Below are 25,949 nucleotides of genomic sequence, written 5' to 3' on the forward strand. Positions count from 1 at the left end.
GCGCATATGACTCGTCGCACCCGTGAACAAGATAGAGGGTGACGATGATGATGATGATGATGATGACATGGTTGATAAAAAGAACACAATCGATTTCTCGCGACATTGCTCAATCTTGGTGGATACTTTTAGTATGATATTATGTTACTGTGACATGTTCTCCTTTGTATCATTCTCAACCGTCGATATAAGTTCAAAGTGGTTGGTACATCTGCACTAACATGTGTAGCGCGGATTTCAGGCGAATATTGTTAGCACGTGAGTACATGGGCGCAGACATCCACCCATTCCAGCCCTATAACCCCAGTCCGATCCCGATCCCGATTCGCCATGCTCGATCAGCCTCGTACCGACATTGCAGTGCTCATCCCGATAGAGCTCCGTTTCAGTAGTCCCCATCCAGCCCGCGTCCTGCGGGACTGCCCAGGGGTAAAGTTCTCAAATGAGGTCAAGGGTGCGGTATGTAACTGGGGGCCTGCTGGGCTAGGGAAGGGAAGAACGAAGGAAGGCACATGGAAAGGGAAATCAAGCGAGCGGACCGCTAGGATGATATATGTATGGTTGGCACTTCTCTAGAGTTTAGGATCCGTCCAGGGTAAGGTAAGGGTTATGTAGTACGTTAGAAGCCCGGACTGAAAACTTTGGGATGTCAGGGGTCAGATACTAAATCCACGGATTCAGTTCGTCGATGGAACTCCAACTTTAGAGAATGGAGACTTCAAGGGTAGTTGATAGACAACCTATGATTTCAATGCTTGAGCAGAAATTGAGGAATGAAAAGAAGGATAAGTAATGGAGTTCACAAACCTGAAGAGCAGCGTATCTCGTGCCATCGTGGGAGCCGCCAATCTCCGGTTTACTCTAGGACCCAGTGAGTGATTGACATATCATCATCGACGCCACAGAACCGTGATGATTACGATCACCAGCACCTATGTACTGCGTATATGGGTTATATACTTGGACCAGGCTTAGGTTCGGGGCAATAGTAGTACCATTGCAAAACATGGAACGTGGCGGTGCTTGTTTCATTGGAGGTCAGAAGGGATTTGGGGGATGGTGGGTATCCTTGTCTCGGGCGGTTGCGGATTACTATGGAAATGGGCTTACGTATGCGCATTGTGGTATTGTACGCTGTATACCACTCGACTCGCCTGTCTTCAAGATCCTCCATCATTTCTCGTCTGATCGTCGAGCTTCCAGATTGCCCTTGACACCGAGGTATATACATTCATTCCTACGTAGGTAATGTAAGCTCGTGTGCCATAAGGTGAGAAGTGAGACCGCAGTCACCACACGAAGTATCATCCTTTAATGTACCTCGTATAACAACCGCCACCACCACCAGCACCACAACAGGCAGGTATGAGAGATCACATTGAACTTTTGATGAAGTTGTGTATACATGGTACGATAGCCCATTTCCACATTTCGGGATATTTCTGGGTCAGTCAGGGTCGGTGTATCTAGATCACCGCTGTGGATAAAACACCCTTCATTTCCTCGACAAGGAAGCCTGTTTTGACATTTTGGACGATCTGCTCGAATTCCGCCATTACCCGATGGAGGATATCGCAAACGGCGTAGAAGCAATCACAGAGTCAGCTCTGTGCTTGAGGCTCAGAGTGTAATTTTGTTATTGTTATTCTGACTTGGTTCGGCCCAACTCTGACGACGTTGTGCCAAAAGCAGGTTTGTGGCGTAGTTCGTGGAGTCGTAGAGTGGGCGGGGTGTGCTGCAGCAAAGATTCCATGACCCACGACCCACGGGCGGAAGATGGAACACATGACTTTTATGAGACAGAGGGGCAAGTTTTTGGGGATTGCGTGTGTATACTCGTCGAGTATAACGTCAACGTCCAAACGATGGGCAGACATCGAGTTGATAACCACACAGGCCAATTGTCTGAACCTGAAACATCTAGTTGATTATCGCGATATAAGTCAAGCGAAATCGCTTATCGAGTTGGCAGGTCTGACTGATGTCGTCGACGTTGACCTGCTCGGGCGGCGCCGTGGCTACACTAAAAAAAAAAGGGGGGGGCACCGAAACAAAAGAAGCATTGTTGGAAATTCAGGGGATGGTGTTCTGCAACGGCGCAAGCCAATCTCGTCAAGGAGATTGATGTGGTTTGATTGGCGAGCCCGCTTGGATCTCTTGGGTGGTCTGCCCCTCTTTGGTGGAGGCTTCAACGAATGGGACATGTCCATTCGAGGCCGTGCCCCTTTCCAGGTTTCCCCAACTTGACCACAAAGAGAGCACCGGAGATGGAGCACGGGCCACAGGAACCGCTAGCGGACCGTTTTAGCATGGTGCAGTGGCATGGACCAGGAAATCATCGGGCAGGGAACCCACCGGAAGCTGCTGCGCCATGCCCAAACCAGCTCGAGATGGAAACAGCAATGACAGCCTGGCCAGCTGCAGAGCGCAGTGGTGAAGAAGACGGCCCAACCTGGTTGTGTGGAATGGGTGAAATACAATGGACGAAAAGGGAAAATGAATGTGCATGGAATTCCTGACGGAAACGTCGAGACTGCCCGTGGAGTAGGTACGTACTTTTGTAAAGAGGGTTCAGGTGGGGAGGTGCCTGCGTGCGGGAGCCAAACTGGTGACTGGAAGTGGCCCGGGACGAGGTGTGTGACCTGGCCCCCTGTTCCCGTCCACCAGCCAGGGGAATGGAAGCTGAGTGGCCCGGGAGCCAAAAGTGTACACTAGTGTAATAGTAGCAGCGGGCAGCCTCAGACCATCTGGCATCCATTCAGCCCGCAACACACACAAAGCGGGCAGAGACTCGACCGTCCGGGACCCTCGACTCGAAAAAAAGATCCATCCAGGGTGTCCTCAATCTACAGGAAACATTAATCTTCGCTTCCACTTCCATACATCATCCCACCTTCTCCCACCTCCAAACCACACCTTTCGTCCTCGGGACACACCACCATATTCCCTTCTATCACCATCGCACCCATCGTCCTGTTCTTCTTACTTGACAGGTCGTTGTTAATTCCCGCCAAGAGGCCATAGTAATCACTTCCCCCCTTTTCACAACGCTCCAGTTCTTGCACCGGTTGTAGCAAGCCGCCTTTCCAACTTCTTCCTTCCTTCTTACACTCGTTGAACAACCCTTTCTGCGATACGCTCGTTGTTACCACGACCGTTACGACCGACACTTCCACCAACACAACCACCACCAAAACCAGCAATCATGAAGGGTAAGCTCTCCTCGATTCCTCACCCCCTTCCCTCTCTGCCTCGTCTCTCCCGGTGCTGGTGCTCTTGGCCCACACAATGGACCCTACAATGACGGGAACCCTGACTGACGCGTCCCCCCCCCCCCTGTTGCAGCTCTTATTCTCGTCGGCGGCTTTGGCACTCGCCTTCGCCCTCTCGTAAGCGAACCCCCCAACCATACCATCCTGGGCCGTGCCATGGGATGCCATGCCATGGCCTCATGGCTGGCCTGTCTGCGGCCTGGTAGCCGTCATAGCAGTTCGACGTCACGACTAACCACGTCTCTCGATATAGACCTTGACCATGCCCAAGCCCCTGGTCGAGTTCGGCAACAAGCGTATGATTCTGCACCAGATCGAGGCCCTTGCGGCAGCCGGTGTTACCGACATCGTTCTCGCCGTCAACTATCGCCCTGAAATTATGGAGAAGTACTTGGCTGAGGTTAGTGACAAGCTCCTTCGGAAAAGAAGGCCCCCCCGACTAGAGGTCCCTTGCTAACCCTTTCTTCTCTCCCCCAATGCAGTACGAGAAGCAGTTCGGTATCAACATTACCATCTCTATCGAAAGCGAGCCGCTGGGCACTGCTGGTCCCCTGAAGTTGGCCGAGGACGTCCTCAGGAAAGACGACACTCCCTTCTTTGTCCTCAACTCCGACGTTACCTGCGAATATCCCTTCAAGGAGCTCGCCGCCTTCCACAAGGCCCACGGTGACGAGGGTACCATTGTGGTGACCAAGGTGGAGGAGCCTTCCAAGTATGGTGTCGTCGTCCACAAGCCCAACCACCCATCTCGCATCGACCGCTTCGTTGAGAAGCCCGTGCAATTTGTCGGTAACCGCATCAACGCCGGCCTCTACATCTTCAACCCCTCAGTTATTGACCGCGTTGAGCTGCGGCCCACTTCCATCGAACAGGAGACCTTCCCTGCCATGGTCAGGGACGGCCAATTACACTCTTTCGACCTTGAGGGCTTCTGGATGGACATCGGTCAGCCCAAGGATTTCCTGACGGGTACCTGCCTCTATCTTTCCTCCCTTACCAAGAAGGGCTCCAAGGAGCTCGCCCCCACCACTCTGCCCTACATCCACGGCGGCAACGTTCTTATCGACCCCTCAGCGAAGATCGGCAAGAACTGCAGAATCGGACCCAATGTTACCATTGGCCCCAACGTTGTCGTTGGCGACGGTGTCCGTCTGCAGCGCTGTGTGTTGCTCGAAGGATCCAAGGTCAAGGACCACGCTTGGGTCAAGAGCACCATTGTTGGCTGGAACAGCACGGTTGGCAAGTGGGCCCGTCTCGAGAACGTAACAGTTCTCGGCGACGATGTCACCATTGGCGACGAGATTTACGTTAACGGCGGCAGCATTCTGCCACACAAGACCATCAAGGCCAACGTCGACGTACCGGCCATTATCATGTAAACGAAGCCATCTAGTCCTGACTTTCCGCGACCGTAACGATGACGAGACGAGCTACCATAATCATTCATCTTAATTTCTTCGAAAAATATACCACCTTTTTAGATCTTTTCTCGACACCACCATATCTTTTTCACCTCTTCGACTTTTTACCTGCCTCACTTCTCTCTCGTGACTCGGCTCCTACCATCTGTGCCGTTGCTGATTGACGCAAAAAACAAACACAACCCTCCGGTCTCCTCCGCTTTCTCCCCTTTTCGATCTTGATATTCTTCTCGGTTTAACGCATTTTGTTTCATCGTCCGCAACAAACGGTACCTTGCGCGGAACGATTTTACGGCGGATGACTTCTCAAGATGGTTCTCGATACGCGGACCCGAATCATGCTATACTGTAACGACATTTTTCTGAGCATGTGGTAATATGGTATGCGAGGCCGGATTTGTTGCATGCGAATTTGTCCTTGGGGAGAGAAAGGACGACGCATTTCTGGGGGGGGGCTTGAAAGAAGGGCATAGGAGAGCAAAAAGGAGTCTGGACTATGGCAACGCTTGCTGAAAAGGTTCTGTTATGCCATAGCATGAAACATGGGTCATTGGGATGGTCAGACATGACCATGCAATTGACTCGCAATCGAACAATTCCACTCTCTCTCTCGACTTCAAGTGCCATGTTGACAATATGGTGATGTTTTGTATAGGTTTGGTGAGGCTGTTGCCGTATGTACCAGCGGTCCTGTGTTGTTGACAGTTGAAGGAATGTATAAGAGGAGATCTTCCTGACCATTTGGCTCTCCGGCGAGACCAAAATGGAAGAGTGAACGGAAGAACGAATGACGGGGAAGATGTGGAAAGCAGTGCAGAAAGAAGACTTGTCAAGAGGAAAGGAAGAAGCTTGGGTCATCATCATCATATCCCACTTCACATCGGTGGGGGTTGAACTGGTTCGTTCTGCAATGAGGCAGTGACGATATGTTTGTAGGTATATGTCGACAAAATCTCCCACAATGCCTCGGTCACACATAAGCTGCAGTTAGGAGCATGTCTTCATGTACCATACCGTATCTTAACTGCCTTGCCTTGCCTCACACTGCTTCGCCTTACCTAGGTTACTTGGGTACATTGGGCAGACTGGCCTTACCTTGTTTTACTTTTAGGTGTATCCCGTCGACACCCACTGTCTTGTCCTACGTTGCCTGACCTGCTAACATGACCTTTAGTTTGCTGCATGAAGCTGATATTACATCGTCTCGCTTTGCATTTCTCCAACTGTTGCAACTTGGTTCTAATTCTCCCGTCCTGTAATCATCTGATCATCTTTTCTGTAGCCTGCATCGTGTCTACACTGTCTAGCTCGTGAAAAGAGCTGTGATGGTCATAAGCGACTTACCACCAGAACCAAATTGGAGAGCATGCGGGACTAGGGATATGGTGCGGGTGTTCAAGGAGATTTGAAGGCGCCCGGCAGTGGTGATCTAGCTCGTATGGGGGATATATGCACGTCTTGGTTTGGAGGAAGACTTGTGTCTCAAACCACGGCATACAGACATATGGTACCTTGAACCATTACTAGCAGACGGATGACAGCCCAGTTGACTCTACGTCCGCAAAATGGTCATATACGACGTGCAAGCATGCTTGCAATTGATGTTGGGAAGAAGCTGGTTCCGCGTGTCTGTACCGTGTGTCTGGGCATTTCTTTTGGTAAGATTATCTGGCTTGATATTTTCTTATATCACCGTGAGGGGGCAAATTGTTGCATGCTCGGATCTTGGAAAATGTATTCATAGAAAACGGAGCCCAACATACCTCAAGGTACTTTTCTAGTGACAGATTTGAAGAATATATTCTCTATACTTCCAAAGGCCGACTTGGAGAATCCAGCTCGCAGTGAACGAGTGTCAATCACACCCATCCACTAATGTCCCTCGATTTCCAGGGTTTCCCAGTGAAGCCAGAGAGCTTGTAAAGTGTGGGTTTGTAGGTAATGTTGATGTAGACAAAGGCAAGGGAGCGGCTGTATGCATACCTTCATATTGACTCTAATAAAGAGCAGGGCAAGCCAAGGTAAACCAAGCCATGACAGTTATTGGGGTTCATACGTCTCCAAATTTCGCTAGAGCTTGTACATATGACTAGGTACTGACAGCCTGTGAATGCCGGCGCACATTGGGCGTGATCTATACATGCCTTAATATACCACTCCATGTACCTAGTGGTACGTAAGTCTTCAAAATTTCTCCTGCGTGCGCACCTTGATATCATAGAAACTCGCGAAATCGGTCAAATACCTACTATCCTTCTTTAGGCTCCGAACACACAGCAGAAATCTGCCAGAAGTATGCCCAGTAAGCACGCATATGCCAGTAAATGTGGCCTTTCAGTTAGTGTAAACTCGGGGATATTGCCTTCTATGTTAACTTACATACATTTCGAGGCACAAGGGCCGGCCTGGTCCTGTCAGCTACCTGTACAAATTTGCCGCATATCCGGTGCCTATAGAGCGATAGTGTTTGACCGGTCTCGTGAGTTTTTACAGTATCTGCCTACCTCTAGTTTTGCACATGTAGATGACATGATCCACCTGTCTACTTCAACTATCGGGACGTGCTCGGAGGATCGAGGAACGAGAAAGGAGGATGAAAAGATAATAACTAAGTGCTTAGTCCGAGGACGCAGCAACCGGAGTGTTAAAGGACATGTGATAGGGACCGGAAGTCATGGTACGTAAGTCCGGATTATCCGGCTGTGTGCAAGTTACGTGATGGAAAGAGAAGTGATGTTCGGCATGACGCCGTCCATGGATGGGGGAAATGTATTATGTCTACGAACTGGGGTGGGAGTAGCAGAGTAATGCGGAATATTCGGAGGCACAAAGCCAGCGAAGCGGAAAAAGACGAGAATCGCCATCACGGATGGGGAGCAGTTTGTTAAATATTCATATAATAATGTAATTACTTGATAGTCATCCAAGTCCCAATGTTCCAAGAACTAAATGAGGGTATCCTCGTGAGGTATTAGATCAAGCCATTTATTCCCGCCCGCAGTCCCATTCACGCTTATTCATGCGTGTGTTGCTTTGTTCATTTCGCCCTTTTTCGCCCATAACTCCTCGCAAAAAAAAGCCCAAATCATGATAAGTTATACAGAGAAAAGAATGAAAAAAAATATACCCAAAAATGCTCATCCCAAACTCCATCGCAAAATCCCAATGCAGTGTTTTAAAAGCAAGCAAAATGTTGTACAAGATCATCTTGTGAGACAATGGATCTGGAAAGAGAAGGTGTGTAGAAAGGGTGAGAAGGCGAGGTGTGCGGCTTAGGCCTTCTTCACCTCCTCGTCGCACTCGTCGTCTTCGTTGTCATTGTCTTGCAGCCAGCCGCGGCTCATCTGAACAGCCTGGTTCCACTTCTTGAACCTCTTCTCGGCACACTTGCGAGAAATCTTGGGCTCAAAGACCTTCCGGCCGGTCCGGTTAACTTCCTGGAGCTCGGTGGTATCGCTCCAGACACCGGTAGCGAGGCCGGCAGCAATGGCAGCGCCAAGAGCGGTGGTTTCGCACATGGCCGGGCGATCAACGGGAATACCGCTGATGTCAGCCTGGGTCTGCATGGTCAGGTCGGAGTTGGAGAGACCACCATCGACAGCGAGGAGCTTGAGCTTGCAGCCCGAGTCTTTCTCCATGGCATCAAGGATAGCCTTGGTCTGGAAGCAGGTAGCCTCGAGAGTGGCACGAGCAATATGTCCCTTTTGGGTGTGTTGAGTAATTCCGACTATTGGGCACATGACAGGTTAGCTTCCGATCTTTCATGTGGAACGGGGTAGGATGAATGTAACGGTTGGATGATGCTCCAAGGTGGGTCGGGAGAAGTCGTGTGGAAGAGTGGGTAACGGTGATCACTTACACAAAGTTCCCTTAGCATCATCGATCCAGTAAGGGGCGAACAGGCCGCTGAAGGCGGTGACAAACACAACACCTCCGTTGTCGGGCACCGACTCGGCAAGGTCGTTGATTTGCTTAGCGTTCTCAATGAAGTTGAGGTTGTTCTGGAGGAAGGTGACGCCGGCGCCGGCGACAGCAATGCTGCCTTCGAGGGCGTAGACGGGCGCGCGGCCCTGGCCAAAGTCGTAGGCGACAGTGGACAGAAGACCGTACTGCGAGATGACGGGCTCGGTGCCGACGTTGTAGAGCAGGAAGCAGCCAGTGCCGTAGGTGTTCTTTGCTTGGCCGGGGTTGAAGCCGCACTGGCCAACCAGGGCGCTGGATTGATCGCCCAAGCAACCAGCGATCGGCACACCCGACAGCGCACCACTGGCAATGCGACCGAAACATTCAGGGTCCGACGAGGGGACGATCTTGGGCAAATGCACCTTGGTTCGGTCAATTCCGAAGAATCCTAGCAACTTGTCGTCATACTGCAGAGTGCGGATGTTCATGAACATGGTTCTGCTGGCGTTGGTGCTATCTGTTACGTGGACAGGACTCTCAGCCTGGGCGCCGCCATTGAGCTTGTAGATGAGCCAAGTGTCGACAGTGCCGAAGGCAAGACGACCTTCTTCGTAGGCCTGCTTGACGGCCTCAACATTCTCAATGAGCCAAAGAAGCTTGACGCTGCTGGGATAGGTGGAGAGGGGAAGACCGCAAAAGTCCTTGATGGCATCGGCGCCGTCCTTGGCCTTGAGGTCGCGGACAAGGGACTTGGTGCGAGTATCGGACCAGACGACGGCATTGTAGAGAGGCTCGCCGGTTTCATGGTCCCAAACAAGCGTGGTTTCGCGCTGGTTGGTGATGCCGATGGAGCGGATGTCGTTCTTGGAGAAGCCTAGTCGTTGGAACTTGCGCATGGCACCTTCAATGCACTCCTCGACCGAGTTGAGCAGAGTCATGGGGTCGTGCTCATGCCATCCTGACTTGGGGTAGAGGTTCTCAAACTCAATCTGGTGGCTGGCAACGGGGTCGCCCTCGCCGTTGAAGATAAGGAAGCGGGAAGAGGTGGTGCCTTGGTCGACGGAGCCGACGAACCAGTGGTTTTTCCTCTCCTCGGGCGTCTCGTGGATGCCGCGGGGAAGATGCTCTAGGTGGGTGACAATGGGACCCTTGTGGGCCTTTGCTAGGTTGCGGGCGTCCATGCCATCGTTTGTGAGGGTGGGTTCTACACACATGACGCCGGCCTCGACGCCGTCGTTGAGGTTGAGTAACTTCATGGTGACTGAAGTTGTTCTTGTAGGAACGGGTTCAAGCGGGGTAGATGGTAATGCCTCGTGCGGGGTGTCTGTGTTTGTGTCTGTGGTGGTGGTGCTTGTATGACTTGTGTGACTTGTGTGACGTGTGTGAGTGAAGCCGAGGTAGTTGGTAGTGGTGGCGGTGGTGTGGTGGTATGTCTTGTTGGTATAAAGAAAGGGAGATGATGGAGAACAAGAGAGAAAGCCGTTTCGGATGGCTGAATGCGGCCGGCTACTTGTAGTACTGAGACGGGTTGCGGATGAGGCAGGTCTGACGGGCTGGATGCCTATGACACAGCCGGAGAAAGTGGAAGTGACACAATGTGGGGGGGAGGATCGAGATCGGGCAAGACTGTTGTTTGTCTGCTGGAGAATGAGGACCCTGGATCGACGTCCCCAAGATCGATGTGCCAAACAGAGGCCGCGAGGACGGTTGCTATTGCGTGGTCGAGTGCGGAGGAGGAGACGAGCTGCCGCGGCTACTACGTCATCAAAGGCCTGGCCCTAGCTGATAATCGGTGGTGCTGATAACACTGGGAGAGTGCTGATAGTGGTGCACGGACCTCCGGGTCTTGTTCGTGGGATGATGGACTTGAGAGCGTTGTTCACACGGCTGATGGTCGAACAAGACTTCAAGTGGTGTCGATGGTGTTCATTGATGACCTGGTGCGACCACCTCATCGTCCACATCGAGGGCGACATGTTTACCTTATTTATTCCAGACAGCAACCGCACTGCACCTTGCTTCTGCTGCTGGCCAGGTATGCGAGCTATGCTAGTCTCGTTCCCCTGGCTGGGCGCAATCTGGGCTGGTCTCTTGTGACCAGCTGCAATCTGCGACGGATTGGTCTCTCTTTCCTGTCCCAGACTTCCGAACCGAACCGTCCCAGGCCTGGCTCGTGTAGTGCGTGCCGCGTGCAGGGTGAGCAGGTCTGACAGGGTGAGTGCGCAATCGATTTTCTCGGCAGTAATCTTGTCAACTTGCCCGGCTGATTTTTTTCCGTCTGCTTCTGGAGAACACACACCACCCAAAAAAAAAAAAATCAAAAAAAAAAAAAAAAAAAATTGATCGGCACGCTTTGTTGCGCTTCCTGCTGGCCAGTGGTGGAACATTTGCGGGGATCCACTTGACGCCCAATCAAGAATCCTTTTTCCCCTTTCCGGTACGCGCTAGAAGGTACCACGGTACATGTACATTTCTTCCCCTCAGCACCTCCATGCTTCGCTGCTACGTCGCATCCTGCAGCGCGGTTGCACTCGCTGCACCATGGCTGTTGCTGGGAGAAGGTACCTGCTGCATGGAACATGTGCAGAGGTCGCGAATGCGGATGGGCGGTCGCAGGGGGAGAATTGCCCCGAAAATGCGGAGTCGTCCTCTCCAGGAAGCCCGAAGAGCCACTTTTCTCCCTTTTACACCCACCAACACGGACAAGATTTGCACCGACAAGGAGCCTCGAACATTGAAGCAAAAGTCCAGAACGCTCCAATGCTCGCACTACTCCTTTGAACAGCTGGGGTTTGTTCCGGGCCTCCATTGCGATGCGACGGCACCACCGCGATGCACTACCTAGCTTACCATGTATGTACAACGTGTACCTCCAAGCACCTCCCAGCACATTGAAGCACCTCGGCCAACCGCAGCAGAACTGATAACGTTATTTTAGGCTCATCAAACCTGAATGAACCTGTGACCTGTCCTGTCTTTCATCGTCTCCGCCCCTGATTCAGGGAATACGACCCCCCACCAACAACTTGGACGGAGAACTGGAGTCTGGCAAGTCCCGTCCAGGGGCAAGGACCGGATTTCCCAAAATATACAATGCCATTCAGAGGAGACCGAGGGGAGACCTGGGGCCGCGAACGGCATCGACGGGAACAGGAAAGCGTATCAAGATTGAAGAAGCCGCCTTTACACTACACTACACCACACCACACGGTGTTGTTGTTACTAGTGTAGTATTGTCATTTGTCATTGCTACACTATGATGCCCCTTGCCTCTCAAAGCCTCTCAGTGCTACCCGACGCCCTCTGGCGGTTACGACAGTCCGCCGATGATCGCTGGCTTGAGGGCCTCTCGTTGGCTTATTGCACCTCAGCTATGAGATAAGAATTGTGGACTGCCAAGATGCTCAACCACCATCTCGATGTGCAAAGGCGAAAACAAGCCACACATTTATGCAGCCATACAAAAGGCTCACGGTGAAAGACCCCCGGGCCGGTATGATGCTCGGTCACCGTGTTCTGTTTTTTTTTTGTTTGTTCTGACATCAAAAACTGCGGCTGACGTTAGAAAACTGGAGCAAAATGTCAAAAAGAAGACTGTTCACTCGCCGCCGGGAATTGAGCCCGACGTGGGGGTCGAACCCACAACCTTGAGATTAAGAGTCTCACGCTCTACCGATTGAGCTAGCCGGGCGAGTTGAAAGCGCAGTGCTGCTCCTGTTGAGAGTGTGGGCGCACAACTTTCGGTCAAGAAAGCGTGTGAGAGTGAGTGAGTGATGATTCATTGTGCTATCGCCAGTTGGCCGGACTTCCTGATTGGGAAGTGCCGAAGGGGCATCGTCGATTCGAGCGATTACGCGACCAGCAAGGCCCAACACTTGTCGCACTGACATGGGCGCTTGCTTTCTGTGCAAAAGGGTCGCATTTACACAGTATCGTATTTGTTGATCCGCCAAATTCCGTGGAGTCGCGTCCCAAATGACGAAATTTTGTTTGGGTCACGGGGACTGATGAATCTGGCGGGATTCGGTGAGCATTCGAGAAGACAGCGTGTTCGGTGCCTGCAGCTATGGAAGAGGGGGAAGCAAAGAAACCGAGACATTTGACAAAGTTCCATCCGCATCGCAGGAGCGAGACTGCAGCCATGCCCGGTCACTGCTGCATGGTCAGCTCCGACTGCGGGATGCCCCACCTTCTTCCCCATGGTGTAGTGTAGTGTATTCCCATTCTTTCATGCACGGGTTACGCATGCATGCAACGGACAGAGCCTGGAACTTGAAGGAAATTACCTCCATCAAGCCGTTACCACCACCACCACCACCACCATCGTGGCCCAAAGTTCCAAACATTCAGCAGGAGCACGGCTGGAATGCCCCGATGCAAGTTGTAAATAGTGCAGAGTGCCCAACAGGAAAGCACGAGCTTGCAAAAACAGTGGTGTTGAGTTTCCACTTCAAGGACAAGCCGAGGACATGCAGGACAGGCCCGACCAGAAAGCGCAGAAACATCGGGATACACTACAGAGTGCGACGCTTTGCTGGTCTTGTGATGTCAATTGATCTTCATGAATTGGAGAATGTTGACGTTGACCCCGCCCGCTTCGTGCTTTGCTCCCGCGCGTTTCCGCTGGGCCTAGGTTGCCCCTTGTCCTGCTGCCCTACGGAAGTACCACCGTTGAATTTTGGTCGAACCTCACTACTGCGTACACTACACTACGCTACATAGGGGAGAGGTACGTACCCTACACTAGAGGTACCTTTACTACACTAGAAGGTACCTCTAGGTACGTACCTCGTCCATCATTGCCGCCGTCGGCCCTCGCCCCGCCCCAGTCATCCTTTTGGGGTGGGTTCTTCCCCCTTGGGGCTCCCGCAATTCCCGTCAATCCCGTTCCCCGCCAGCTTGTCCTGCCTGAGGTGGCCAGCACCCAGGCTCCTCCGTCTTCGTCCCGTCGAGCAGGCAGGCTTCATACCCAAAGGCCCCACTGAAGCTACGGTCCCAGTGATGCGCCCGCTCCCGTCGCCGGCTTGCCAGTGGTTCCAATTTTGACCATCCACGGGAAGCGACACCACCTAAGCCATCAATCATGCCGCCATGATGAGCCTGATGTTTACGCTTGCTGGGCATCGCTTGTGGGCAAATTGCGCTACAGGAGAAGAGATGGATAAGGCGCCACCGGGGTTAAGCTTGATGTCTTGACGCACTGGAAAAAGCGACGAGCAATACTTATCTACATATCAGCAGAGTCTGATTGAGCCCCCTGTTGCGCTAAAAGAGGAGCCAATGTCCCGCTGTCTTACTCCAACGGCGGCTACCTTCGTGCTGGGGCCAAGAGCGCTGCCATGAGGCGCTTTAAACTTGGCATCGGGAGTCGAATTTTGAGATTGGTGAGCGGCGTCTCGGGACTCTCGAGGCCTGCCTGGCCTGTCCACTTGTCGCAGCATTCTCTGGGCCTCGCTCGGGTTCTTCTCACCGCGAGCCAGTCGCTGCGTTCACCGGGCAGATTTGGGCCTGAAACCGCATTTCTGCCAACCAAGGGAACGATCCTATCATAACCAGAGCATTTACCCCCCGTTTCGTTTTGAGACATGGCACTTCCACCGCCTGCTCGTTCGGTGTCTGCTCCGGGCGTCTTGTTGCGGCATTCCCCGCTTCGACAATCGGCCAGCGAAACACGGAAAATCACGACCAAGCTTCATTCTCCTAGGCAATCTTGGAAGACTCGAGAACTGTGGATGGCTGGATTAGTGCCAACCTGTCACCACTATCGCGATCTAGCCTCATCTCAGGCCCAAGACAAGGTACCTGGAGACTTTGCTGGTTGATTTGCTTGGCCCTTGCATCACCCGCAACCCACCCTCCAACCCACCCCCCTTTTTGTCTTTCCGTCAATCGCTTCCCGCGTACCTTTCTATTTCAAGCACTGAGCAGCCCGGCGTAGCACGTGGGAAGCCGGGATTCAGATGTCCACCGATTCCGCCGGGAGCCAAGCCTCCCAGGCCATGCTCCACATGCTGGACTATATATCCACGCACGACCATGATCATTTCGAATGGGACGACCATGGCAGGGAAGAATCCGAGGCCTGGCTCCGTCCGGTCCAGGACGCTGGGCTCAGTCCCCAGAAGCACAAGGTTTTCAACCACGCAAACAAGGAGTATCTCAAGCCTCCTCAGCCTTTTATCCAGATAGGTCCTGAGCTGGGCGATTCCGGCTCGACCATCGTCTACAAGGTCAGCCCTCCGGACGATCAAGGCTACAGACGACCCCTGGCCCTCAAAGTCATTGTTTGCAAAGAAAACGCGCGCCCGCCTGGCCCTGACAGCAATGTGCGCAAGCTGGCCCTGCAAGAGGTGCGAAACATGGTGGCGGTGCGCCATCCTCACATCGTAGTCTACGTAGCTTCGTTTGAGGATTATTGCATCTCCAACCGCCAGGTCCGCCAGCGCCGTGCTGCTGGTACTGGTGCTCGCACCGTCTTCAGGAGAGTCGATCAACAGATCAAGCGTCACATACTCGGCATCGCCATGTATCCTCCGGCCCAATGCAATCTACGAACTTTGATGCTCGATATCGCGTCCGCTGCTGCCCACTCACCACGTACTGCTGAAGAGGAAAATTGGATGGTACAATATCTCCATTCATATTTTGGTTGCCTGTCCCAAGCTGTGAGCTATCTGCACAAGTCAACAGTACGCATACGACACAAGGACATCAAACCCGAGAACGTTGTCATTGACGATTTTGGCTTTCCTCTGCTCACCGACTTTGGGCTTTCCAAGCACTTTGAAACAGGCCAGCACTCTCAAGGACCTACCGCTAAGACGCTCAAGTATGCCGACCCAGAAGCAATGCAGGAGACGCAGCGCGATGAGAGGTCTGATGTCTTCTCACTTGGTTGTGTCTTCCTCGAGATGGTGACCGTACTACTCGGGAAGCCTCCATCGCATGCCGAGGAGCAGCTTGAGCGCATGGCAGGTAATGCCGATCAAGTTGGCGAGTTCAAGTACACCGATGCGTTAGACAACTTACAAGAATACATCGATCATCTCGAACAGGTGGCAGAAGATCAACTTGATGCGCTTCCATCTCCATCGCCGGACAGGCCCACACTATCAACGAACCTTCCGCCGTCCATGCCAAAATCACAATCCTTCAAACAGAGGGAGAAAACTCGGCAAATAGAGAGGGAAGCATCCCTAATCGGCGTCATCAAGGTCCTCAGACCCATCAGAAGAATGATGGATCACGATTACCACGTGCGCCCCTACGCCAGGGACCTTTACCCCTTGTTCCGCCACCTCTACGATATCTACGAAAGCCCCGGTCGCTGCGAAAACTGCGAGGAACAGATGCTGACAGGCAGGTCGCGTCCGCCAACACGGGCGCCGACCATAGTGGGGGTGGCCGCCAATGGCAGACAGCTATCGCTACAGCGGACGAGGTCGAACAGCCCGACTTTGGCCAAGAGTCCTACAGCTGGTTCGTTTACTATTAGGAGAGTGAGGGCGAATTCACTGTACATGGTCAAGCAGCAGGCGTCGCATTCGCCAACGGAGGCGGTGGGCATAGCATATCCGCATAATGGGCATAAGGTCTGATCATGAGCCATGAGCTGGCGTAGGGGGTGGGCGGCCGACGGCTACGACGACACAGGCCGAATTTGGTTATCATGGCGAGCCACGGAAGGGGGATATGATGAAATGCCTCCGTGATGAAAGTATAAACCTTTGGAAAAAGTGATTGGGCAATGGGCCTGCCAAAAGCAAAGCCTACAGGAAAGAAAAAAAAAAATTCTTCTTTTTGTTGAATCATCGTGAGAGCTGGCAGCTAAAGGCATATCAACATTGATAGTAGTCAATTTGCGCAAACTGGTTGCGACCAGCGACCCATTCTGGTCCAGATCAATCGACATCGTGAAAGACCATGTGTTTTGGATAACATGTAAGTTGTGGCTGTGCGTAAGACTACACTAAAAGGATGGAGTCGCTTATATACGCTTAGTAACCTGTGAATACTTTACGGTAGCCCAAGTGTGCGTTAGGTGTCAGGAGGCTAAGAGCTCGTATACAGAGGCACCTCAGCGGCTGCTACTCCGCTTCGTCAACGGAAGCGTAGGATCATTTACAATAACGCCCATATCAGGTCGGACCCGCGGGAAAGATAATCTAGCACTGCGCCGAGGCGTTAGACTAGTATAAAGCTCTATAATACTCGTTAGTGGAGGAATAGAATTTATATAAGTATAAAAGAGGTTCAACGGAGCGTATCTTATTATAATCGGTAATTATTAATATATTTTTAAATTAATTCCTAATTTACCGTCCCCTACGTATAGCTACGACCGTAGTTACTTTAGCCTACCTTTCGCTTATATTCCTAATAAATTAATAATTCTTCCTCTAGGAATTGAGCCGATATTATTAAAATATATATATATAGCGGCTAATTTATTTTTCGTACTGCTAAAGCTATTCCTCGTCCCTCTCGTACTACTACTTTTATAATTACTATAATTAAAATAATCCAACCTCCTCCGCCCTTATTATAATAACGCTAGCCTACTATAGAATTTATTAAAGAAAATAGTAATAAAGACTACCCCCCTACGCCGCCCTAGGCTCTTTATTCGTATCCCTAAACTTCGGAAGCCGATAAATTCGCGCGCAAATAATAATTATTCGAATCTCAGTTTATTGTAATTAAACTCCTCCTCAATTACCTTCCTTCGTATATATCCTAATAGGAGTAATTCGCATTCGTAGGCTTCGCTGAATAAAATTTAATAGGAAACTACCCCCCTATCCCTACCGGGTTCTATTATTAAGATTACTTTTTTTATAATTAGATTCGTATTTCTACTATATCTCCCCTTACTATTCCTTTATTAACAGCCATCGCCGCAACTACCCCTTTAATAACCGTGGCTATACTAGCCCATATTAAATACTATTCCAAATATAATATTATTAAATTTACTAGCGAAAATTTCTTACAATTATAGAATTACTTCTATAATATCGATATATACTTTTAAAAATACCTTTATACTTCCCTCTTATTCGCCGTTAATTATATTAAAGGTAATTCTAAGAACGTATAGATTAAATATATATTAGTTCTCTATAGTAAGCCTGGGTATAATATTATTTGTAATGCGCCTACGTAGAGCGACCTCCGTATTTTTTTAAAGACCGAATATAATAGTAATACTTAGGCTATTAAACGATCTACTTTCAATAAATTCGAATATATATAGTAAAGCGCTTTAAAGATTATTTATACCTTCTACAATTATTATTATATTAAAGAATTTAATTTATCGTACGATTAACTGGAATATATTCGGGTCGTTATTTAAACTAACCGGTTACACCCCTTCTTTAAATAAAGCATCCTTTTAACGGCTAATATTAATATAATAAATAAAGTAATAATATATACGGAATAACTAGAAGGCTTAAAAAATATTAAACCGTCTATATTATATTATTAATATTAAATATCTTTAAAGTATAATCCGTCATCTTCTTTATTTTCGCACCCTCCTACCTCCTTTTCGAACATCCCTTTACAATCGTCCTATAGTAATAACCCTTCTAATTTTCTCCGTCGCCCCTCTACCGTTTTTTAAATAAATTCTAATTTTATTTATTCCCTTTATTATTAAAAAGGCTATATATATAGCCGGTATACCTAATTGAAGTTATTAAATACCTACTACGAATATAGTATAATAGGCTATTTTATAATAGTGTACCCGAACTGAACTTATTATAATTACAATTAGGTCGGCTATTTAATATAGAATTACCCTATCCCTATAAATACCCCCTTATATAAAATAAATACCAAACCGATCGTAATTAGAACGGTAGCCGCAACCGCTTAGAATAATATAAATAAATTATAAATATACTTAAAGATAAAGTTATTAATAAGGACTTATAAAAATTAATGGAGTACGTAAGGGTTAATAAATTCGGGTATGGAATTAAACCTAATTAATAGGTATTTATTTCTATCGAACGCAAAAATTAATCTAATACCCTATTATTTTATTAATTTCTCCCTTCAGCCTATTCTTATATATAATACAATTACCCATTTTATTAAAATATATAATTCCTATAATACTAAATAGATAAAATAAATTATATTTACTATAATTAAATTCCCGGCCGTAAAAATTATTTTCAATTACCCTTAGCTTTATAAATAGAACCCTAATATTAATTAATAGTAATAGTCGTTTTAATTTTGTATTGAGGCTAGCGATCTCGTATTAAATATAATATTAGCGAAAGAAATATATAACGCTGCAACCGTCCTAGTAGGGCTATAATAAAACTTAATTCTATTATTAGACCCTCGGGAAATAGCAAGGGTAGAGGAGGGTTTCCGCCTTTCCGTATATATAAATATTCTATTCGAAATCCCCTCTTCCTTAATATTAGAATTCGTAACCCTACCTGTCGTAGTAGAATCGGCCGAATCGCCTCTAATCTCTACTCCCCTAGTGAAAATTTTTCGAATAATATTTAATAGTATTTACCCCACTTTAATACCCCCCGCGGAGCTAATACTACTGTAACCCTTAGAATTATTAGAAGAAACAAAAGGCGAGCCCGCCATCCCCGAGCCAATTATCCCGCTGGAATATAAAGAGTTCCAATCGGTATTCGAAGCCTTTACTATACCCCTACCTTAATATAATCGGCTAAAATATTATATTAATTTAATTAAAGGAGAATTAACGCTTTAAAGACTAATTTATATATTAAATGTTAAAGAATTAGAAATATTATACGAATAATTAGCGGAAATACTCTAGAAGGGGTAAATTTATCCTTCTATTAACCTAGCGGATATTCCTATTATCTTTATTCTAAAGAAGGGTAGAAAGCTAAAGTTCTACGTCGATTTTAGAATATTAAATAAAATTATAAAAAAAAATTGGATAATATTACTCTTTATTTAAAAAATTCTAAATCGGTTATCGTTAGTTAAAGTCTTTATAAAATTAGATTTAAAGGATGTATACTATAAAATTTGGATTCGAGAAGGAAATAAAGAGAAGACGGCGTTTCGTACGAAGTATAGGTACTATAAATTCTTAGTTATACTGATGGGATTAGCGAACGCGCCGGCGATATTTTAAATATATATTAATAATATATTAATAGGGTTAATAAATATTATATATATTATTTACCTTAATAATATTCTAATTTATAGTAAAAATAAAGAAGATTATATTGATTATATTAAAGAAGTCTTTTAATAGTTATAAAATTGTAACCTTTATATAAATTTAAGTAAATATAAATTTTATATAAAATGAATATTGTTCTTAGGATATATTATTTCCCCGGAAAATATAGCGATAGATCTAGAGAGGGTAGTAGCAATAGTAGAATAGGAGGCTCTAATAAATATTTATAATATTTAGGTTTTTTTAAGGTTTATAAAATTTTATTAATGCTTTGTAATATTATATTTTAAAATAATTATACTCCTAATAGAATTATTAAAGGAGGATAAATAGAGGCTATTCGAATTTACAAAGGAAGTAGAAAAAGTATTCGCGGAATTTAAAAAACAATTCTAAAAAGCTCCTATATTACGCTACTTCGACCTAGCGTTATAAATTTAAATAAAAACAGACGCGTCGGACTTTGCAATTGGGATAGTTCTTATATAATTATATAGTAATAAATAATACCCGGTAATTTTCTTTTCGAAGAAGAAATCGTTAAAAGAAACTAAATATAAGATTAGAAATAGAGAATTATTAATAATTGTAGGAATATTAAAAATATAGAGGTAATACTTATTATATACGGATAAACTGTTCTTAATAATTATAAATTATTTAAATCTATAGTATTTTTAAAAAAAGGAGTGGGTTAATGCGAGGTAGAATCGATAGATATTAGAATTAGTAGTATATAATTTTAAGATTAAATATTGTTTAGGAAAGTTAAATTTAGCGGATAAGCTATTGAGGAAGTTATAATTGTAAGGAGAAGAACGGGAGGTAAGGGGCAATTACCTATTAATAAAAATTATTGAAGGGGGTAAAGAAAAGGGTTAGGTAATAAAAGAAAATCGAATAGCGAAGGTGCTAGTAAAACGGGTAATTTTAATTAAAAAAGAGATTTAAAAAACGGTGGTAAAAGAGAGGGAATAACAATAGGATATAAGTAAAATAGAAGAGAATTAAGCATTGGAGAATAAAGGGGTCGAATTATAGGAAGAAAGGTAGAATTTGTAGGGGGAGGGCGAATTAAATAGAAGGGAAAGGAAGTGAAAGGGAGTTGAGAATAATAGTAGAAAAGATAGGGTAGTAAGGAAGAGGGTAAAATTTATAGGCGAAGCCGTTATTAAATTAAAAAGGAAGGATAAAAGTATTATTATAAGAAATATAAATAGGTATATAATAGTAGTAAGGGTATAGAAGGACGAAGAATAATTATTACTATTAGAATAATAATTATTAAAAGTATAAAAGGAGGACCTATTTATTATTAAAGAAGTATAGAAGAATAGTGAAGGGAGGAGATAGGCGAAGAATTAAAAAATAGGGGAAGATGGAACTTTATAGTATTAATACTAAGTTTATATCCTAGAACGGATATAGGTTAAGCTATTCTACGCCTATTATAATATAATAATAATAGGATATTTAGGTTAAAGGAAAATATTAAAGTATATTAATTAATTTTATTATTAGCCTACTATTATAACCGACGTCGAATTACACGTCCGCGAATATCCAATATACTAGAAGGTTAAGCCTTGTAATTATTAACTATATAAACTATTAAGGTTGTTACCTATCCTTATTATCCTCTAGTAAAATATTTTATATAACTTTATTACCGGAGTACTAAAATTATTCGACCCTATATTTAATCGGACTTATAATATAATCCTCGTTATTATTAACCGCTTTATTAAATACGCTTTATATATTCCTATATAGAAAATAATTAATGTTTAATAATTTATATTCCTCTTTTAGCGAAATATTTTCTAATAATTTAACCTCCCGGATTCGATTATATTGGATAGAGGCAGCCTTTTTACAAATTAATTTTAGAAAATTTACTATAAATTCCTAAATATTTGTAAACGCCTCAATATAGTCTAATACCCCTAAACGGACGGATAAATAGAAAGGTAAAATTAGAACTTAAAATTATACCTCCGAATCTTCTACGATATAGAGTAGGTCGATTAAATTAAAAAAATTATATTAATATAATAAATATATAATAATTATTTTTATACTACTATTAGAAAGTCCCCCTTAGAGCTACTCTTCGGGTATTATTCTTAGGGATTAATAGACCCGGAGTAAGGGCGAAGGATAGTCCTTCCAATAATAGCTACTAATTAAATTAATAAATTACTTCGTAGGTAATTAAAAATCGTAGCGGCCTTAGAAGTTATTAACTAGGGGTACGCGAAATAGTATAATAAAGTTCGGAAGTTAAAGGAGTTCAATATTGGAAATTAGGTTTTATTTAATATAAAATATATTAAATAACGCCGCCTAAGTATTAAATTAGTAAATAAATTTTTAGGACCCTTCTAAATTACTAAAGTCGTCGGAGAAAAGAAAATAATATACCGATTCGTATTCCCCGCATATTACCGGATTTATTTAATATTCCCTATTACTCTATTAGAACTATACTATAGGGATCCCGCTATAGTAGCACCGTAAGGGGAAGTCGTAGATATTAAGGAGGATGATATTTAGTACGAAATTGAAGTGATTATAAAGTATTATAAATTTAATCGCTAATATTAATTCTAAATTAAATAAAAGGGGTATCCGGACAATGAGAATTTGTAGGTTTTACAAAAGGATATAAATTACCCGGACCTTCTTAAGGAATACGAAACTAGGGAGACGCAGCGGTAGTATATTAGTAGCGGGCCGACTACTAGGTCGATAAGGGTTAATTAAATAGTAGGAAAAGAATAGTAATTATTTAAAAATCTAAAATAAAAATGTAAAACGTAAATGTAAAACGTAAAACGCAAATGTAAAATGCAAACGTAAGACGTAAAACGTAAATGTAAAATATAAATGTAAAACACAGACATAAAACGCAAAACGTAAATGTAAAATGCAAACGTAAGACGTAAGACGTAGACGCAAAACGTAGACGTAAAATGTAAAATATAGACGTAAGATATAAATGTGAGATGTAAAACGTAGACGTAAGATGTAGATGTGAGATATAGATGTAAGGCGCAAAGTAGGGATATGAAAATAGAAATGTAAAGCGGAGACGTAAAGTAGAAACGTTAGAGGGGATAAATAATAGGAAGGGAAGATAGTTTAATTTAATATAGGATATTAATAAGGCGCTAAGTAGAATATAGCCTGTATTTTCTATTATCGCCCTAAATAAAAAAATCCTTAGCGGCGCCCGCTATTATCGATATAGGATTAGAACCTATAATTTCAAAAGGAATATTCCCGCGCGCTACCGCGCCCATCGACAACATTCGTAGACACTACTTTATACTATCTACTTATAGTCCTCCCTTGCGAATTCTAGCAATTCGTCCAATTTCCCATCCATAAACGCCAGCCTCCTATTAACCGTCTAACGCCAAGGACCCCAGCCGCAACCAGGGGAAGGGACAACGCAAGCAGGAGAGTTCAGCGCGGAAATGTTCATAGGAGAGCCGCCATCACCGGCAACAGGACCGCTAGCACGCCTGCGGGATAACGGTCTTGGTGACGGTCGGGAACCCCGCCAGCGCTTTAAATCGGATGCTGGTTTCGTGTCCGCATTGGAGTTTATAAGAATAGACATCCCAATGCCGATATTTTGGCGGGCGGCACGCTAGCGCTTTAAATCTAATACCGGTTTCGTATCCGCGTTGGAGTTTATAAGAATAGATATTATAATGCTAATGTTCTAGCGGGCGGCACGCTAGTACTTTAAATCTAATACCGGTTTTATATCCGTATTGGAATTTATAAGAATAGATATTATAATGCCGATACTCTAGTGGGCGGTACGCTAACGCTTTAAATCTAATACCGGTTTTATATCCGCGTTGGAATTTATAAGAATAGATACTATAATACCGATATTCTAGTGGACAGTACGTTAGTATTCTAAATTTAATGCCGGTTTCGTATCTGTATTAGAATTTATAAGAATAGATATTATAATATTAATATTCTAGCGGGCGGAATGCTAGCTCTTTAGACCTATTGCCGGCTTCGGGGCCGTATTAGAGTTTATGAGAATAGATATTATAATACCGATACTCTAGTAGGCGGTTCGCCGGGGGCGGAGTGGCTATGATCCGGAATATGGTATTGGTGGCTATAGCGAATAATGTCCGATAACGCTATAGTACCCGGTATTTATTATAGAGGTTCCGAGGATGGAACTTATAAGGGGGGGGGTTGTATTAAGAGGCTAAGAATTTATATATAGAGGCACCTTAGCGGCTGCTACTCTGCTTCGTTAATGGAAGCGTAGGATTATTTATAATAACGCTTATATTGGGTTGGACCCGCGGGAAGGATAATCTGGTATTGTGCTAAGGCGCTAGATTAGTATGAGGCTCTATAATGTTCGTTAGCGGAGGAATAGAGTTTGTATAGGTATAAAAGAGGTTTAACGGAGTATATCTCATTATAGTCGGTAGCTATTAATATATCTTTAGATTAACCTTTAATTTGCCGTCCCTTACGTATGGCCACGACCGTAGTCACCTCAGCCTACCTTTCGCCTACGTTCCTAATATTAGGGCGTTTATAAATTGGTCCGAGCTATCATCTGCAGCCAACTGTCGGCCATTTTATATTAACGCCTCCACCGTACAACGCTTACACCCAGACTTTAATCTTTTACTTCAACCTTCTCTACTTTTTCCTTTCTTCTTTTGTCCCTCAATTTTTTTCCTCCTTTCCTCTCTTCTCTTCTTTTTCTTCTTCTTCACCTTTTTTTTTCTCTAAGGGTAGAAGGATCCATTTGCATTGTTACTTTACTGGGGGGTTCTAGGCGCCAAGGCTTCCCTTGAGAGAGGAAGGGGAGCTGATACGGTCCATTTCATGTATGTAGATTAGCTCAGTAATTGACAGTGCATGCAGGTCGCTTGACCGCCCTGCCCAGCCCGCCTGCCGGGCTGCAGGGTGGGTCTGAGCGATAAGATAAGGAGGTGGGTCCGCCCAAATAAATTACATCAATCCATCTGCGTGCGGCTCCCACTCTTCCTAATTCTTCCTTCTACATTACGCTTTATATAGGAATAATATTATTATTTTTGTATATTAATTATAGGGTTGTTCTTTAAAGTAGAAGTAGTTTATATTATATAGTAATTGTAACGACTTTAATTTAATTACCTTTTTAATACTCTCTGTCGATCGAGTTGTAGTAGATCGTATAGAAACCTACAATTTAGTTAAACCGTAGTAGACTAAATAGTATTGCGATAACCGATTTAAATAAATTGTATTGCTCCCCTATTTAAATAATCCTTCCCTTGCTTAGTCGAATTGTAATAGATTATAGCGGTATACGTTTCCTATTAAATAGTTGAATTATAATAAATTGTATAATAATTATTATTAATCGGCCGAACTATAGTAGGCCGAACGATAATTACTCTATTTAATAAACTTCGAATTCTTATACGATTTACTACCTAGATTTAAGGCTTTTAAATCGCTGAATTATAGTAGGCGTACAAAATACTTTTAATACGAAAAGTTTCTCCCTGTTTTTAAATTTTGGTAGAAAGTAGGCGTTTTAATTTTCTATATTTACTTAGCTTTATTTTTTACTTTTATTCAAGTATTGATAATTGAAAGTTAAAATATTAATAAGTTATTAATTGATATAGTATTGTAATAGTTAAATAAATTACCCGACGAAGGTTTTCCGTTTAGTTGTATTAAATCTGATATTAGTACGATATTGCCCTTTAAGCGATTTATAATACCCTACGACCTTTGAGTTTTGGTAAGAAATATATGCTTTAAGTTAATTAGCGAATAGGTCGATTGCGAATTCAAAATAATAAATTTATTTCCTAATTAACTTTAAACTTAAGGCGAGGAAAAATTCGATTCTGTTCGGCTATTTATATTAGTTGTATTTAAGAGAATTAGAAATAACGCGGAGACGATAACGTACGTGCTAAGTAAGATTAATTAGAATATTTACAATTAAAATATTTAATATTGAAAGATTAATTATAATATTAATAAACTACAGGGGGGGGATAGCTCAGTTGGGAAGATCTGAGCTTGGCCCCCCTTTCGGTTTCATTCGAAAGGCCGTGGGTTCGAATCCCGCTCCCCCCC

General features: G+C 45.0%; 6 protein-coding genes, 1 non-coding gene and 1 pseudogene across 8 annotated transcripts; 4 read left to right on the top strand and 4 right to left on the bottom strand.

Annotated features, from left to right (window-relative positions):
• The first annotated feature begins 149 nt into the window (after window positions 1-149).
• B0T23DRAFT_379348 (uncharacterized protein) lies at window positions 150-899 on the top strand. The gene has a single exon (XM_062837142.1). It carries the CDS (start codon window positions 331-333, stop codon window positions 574-576), a length of 246 nt encoding a protein of 81 aa, XP_062692748.1. The 5' UTR covers window positions 150-330; the 3' UTR covers window positions 577-899.
• Window positions 900-3,534: 2,635 nt separating this feature from the next.
• B0T23DRAFT_395680 (mannose-1-phosphate guanyltransferase) lies at window positions 3,535-4,651 on the top strand (the record flags this gene model as incomplete). The annotated part of the gene is made up of 2 exons (XM_062838198.1): window positions 3,535-3,672; window positions 3,755-4,651. 2 exons carry the CDS (start codon window positions 3,535-3,537, stop codon window positions 4,649-4,651), a joined length of 1,035 nt encoding a protein of 344 aa, XP_062692749.1.
• A 189-nt stretch (window positions 4,652-4,840) lies between these two features.
• Window positions 4,841-5,738, bottom strand: B0T23DRAFT_138317 (uncharacterized protein). The gene has a single exon (XM_062832316.1). The coding sequence runs from the start codon at window positions 5,669-5,671 to the stop codon at window positions 5,030-5,032; it is 642 nt and encodes a 213-aa protein (XP_062692750.1). The 5' UTR covers window positions 5,672-5,738; the 3' UTR covers window positions 4,841-5,029.
• Window positions 5,739-7,564: 1,826 nt separating this feature from the next.
• Window positions 7,565-10,113, bottom strand: B0T23DRAFT_138338 (uncharacterized protein). Its single transcript, XM_062832317.1, has 2 exons — window positions 8,553-10,113; window positions 7,565-8,420 (listed from the first exon to the last, which is right to left on the bottom strand). Exons 1-2 carry the CDS (start codon window positions 9,850-9,852, stop codon window positions 7,966-7,968), a joined length of 1,755 nt encoding a protein of 584 aa, XP_062692751.1. The 5' UTR covers window positions 9,853-10,113; the 3' UTR covers window positions 7,565-7,965.
• Window positions 10,114-12,214: 2,101 nt separating this feature from the next.
• B0T23DRAFT_t213 lies at window positions 12,215-12,287 on the bottom strand. The gene has a single exon. It is a non-coding gene; the product is annotated as a tRNA-Lys (tRNA).
• Window positions 12,288-13,155: 868 nt separating this feature from the next.
• On the bottom strand, window positions 13,156-13,720 carry B0T23DRAFT_404385 (uncharacterized protein; the record flags this gene model as incomplete). The annotated part of the gene is made up of 4 exons (XM_062838894.1): window positions 13,156-13,291; window positions 13,381-13,557; window positions 13,588-13,619; window positions 13,661-13,720. 4 exons carry the CDS (start codon window positions 13,718-13,720, stop codon window positions 13,156-13,158), a joined length of 405 nt encoding a protein of 134 aa, XP_062692752.1.
• Window positions 13,721-14,370: 650 nt separating this feature from the next.
• On the top strand, window positions 14,371-16,215 carry B0T23DRAFT_138367 (kinase-like domain-containing protein). Its single transcript, XM_062832318.1, has one exon. It carries the CDS (start codon window positions 14,557-14,559, stop codon window positions 16,192-16,194), a length of 1,638 nt encoding a protein of 545 aa, XP_062692753.1. The 5' UTR covers window positions 14,371-14,556; the 3' UTR covers window positions 16,195-16,215.
• A 9,646-nt stretch (window positions 16,216-25,861) lies between these two features.
• On the top strand, window positions 25,862-25,949 carry B0T23DRAFT_t171 (annotated as a pseudogene). Its single transcript has one exon. The product of its transcript is annotated as a tRNA-OTHER (tRNA).

The sequence above is a fragment of the Neurospora hispaniola genome (assembly GCF_033458365.1).
Source record: "Neurospora hispaniola strain FGSC 10403 chromosome Unknown B0T23scaffold_4, whole genome shotgun sequence".
In the NCBI taxonomy this organism is placed as follows: Eukaryota; Fungi; Ascomycota; class Sordariomycetes; order Sordariales; family Sordariaceae; genus Neurospora; species Neurospora hispaniola.

Coding starts and splice junctions, on each gene's coding strand:
- B0T23DRAFT_379348 (XM_062837142.1), top strand. CDS start 331: ATGCTCGATCAGCCTCGTACCGACATTGCAGTGCTCATCCCGATAGAG.
- B0T23DRAFT_138317 (XM_062832316.1), bottom strand. CDS start 5,671: ATGTGTGACCGAGGCATTGTGGGAGATTTTGTCGACATATACCTACAA.
- B0T23DRAFT_138338 (XM_062832317.1), bottom strand. CDS start 9,852: ATGAAGTTACTCAACCTCAACGACGGCGTCGAGGCCGGCGTCATGTGT. Junction 8,421..8,552: donor TGATGCTAAGGGAACTTTGT/GTAAGTGATCAC, acceptor TGTGCCCAATAG/TCGGAATTACTCAACACACC.
- B0T23DRAFT_138367 (XM_062832318.1), top strand. CDS start 14,557: ATGTCCACCGATTCCGCCGGGAGCCAAGCCTCCCAGGCCATGCTCCAC.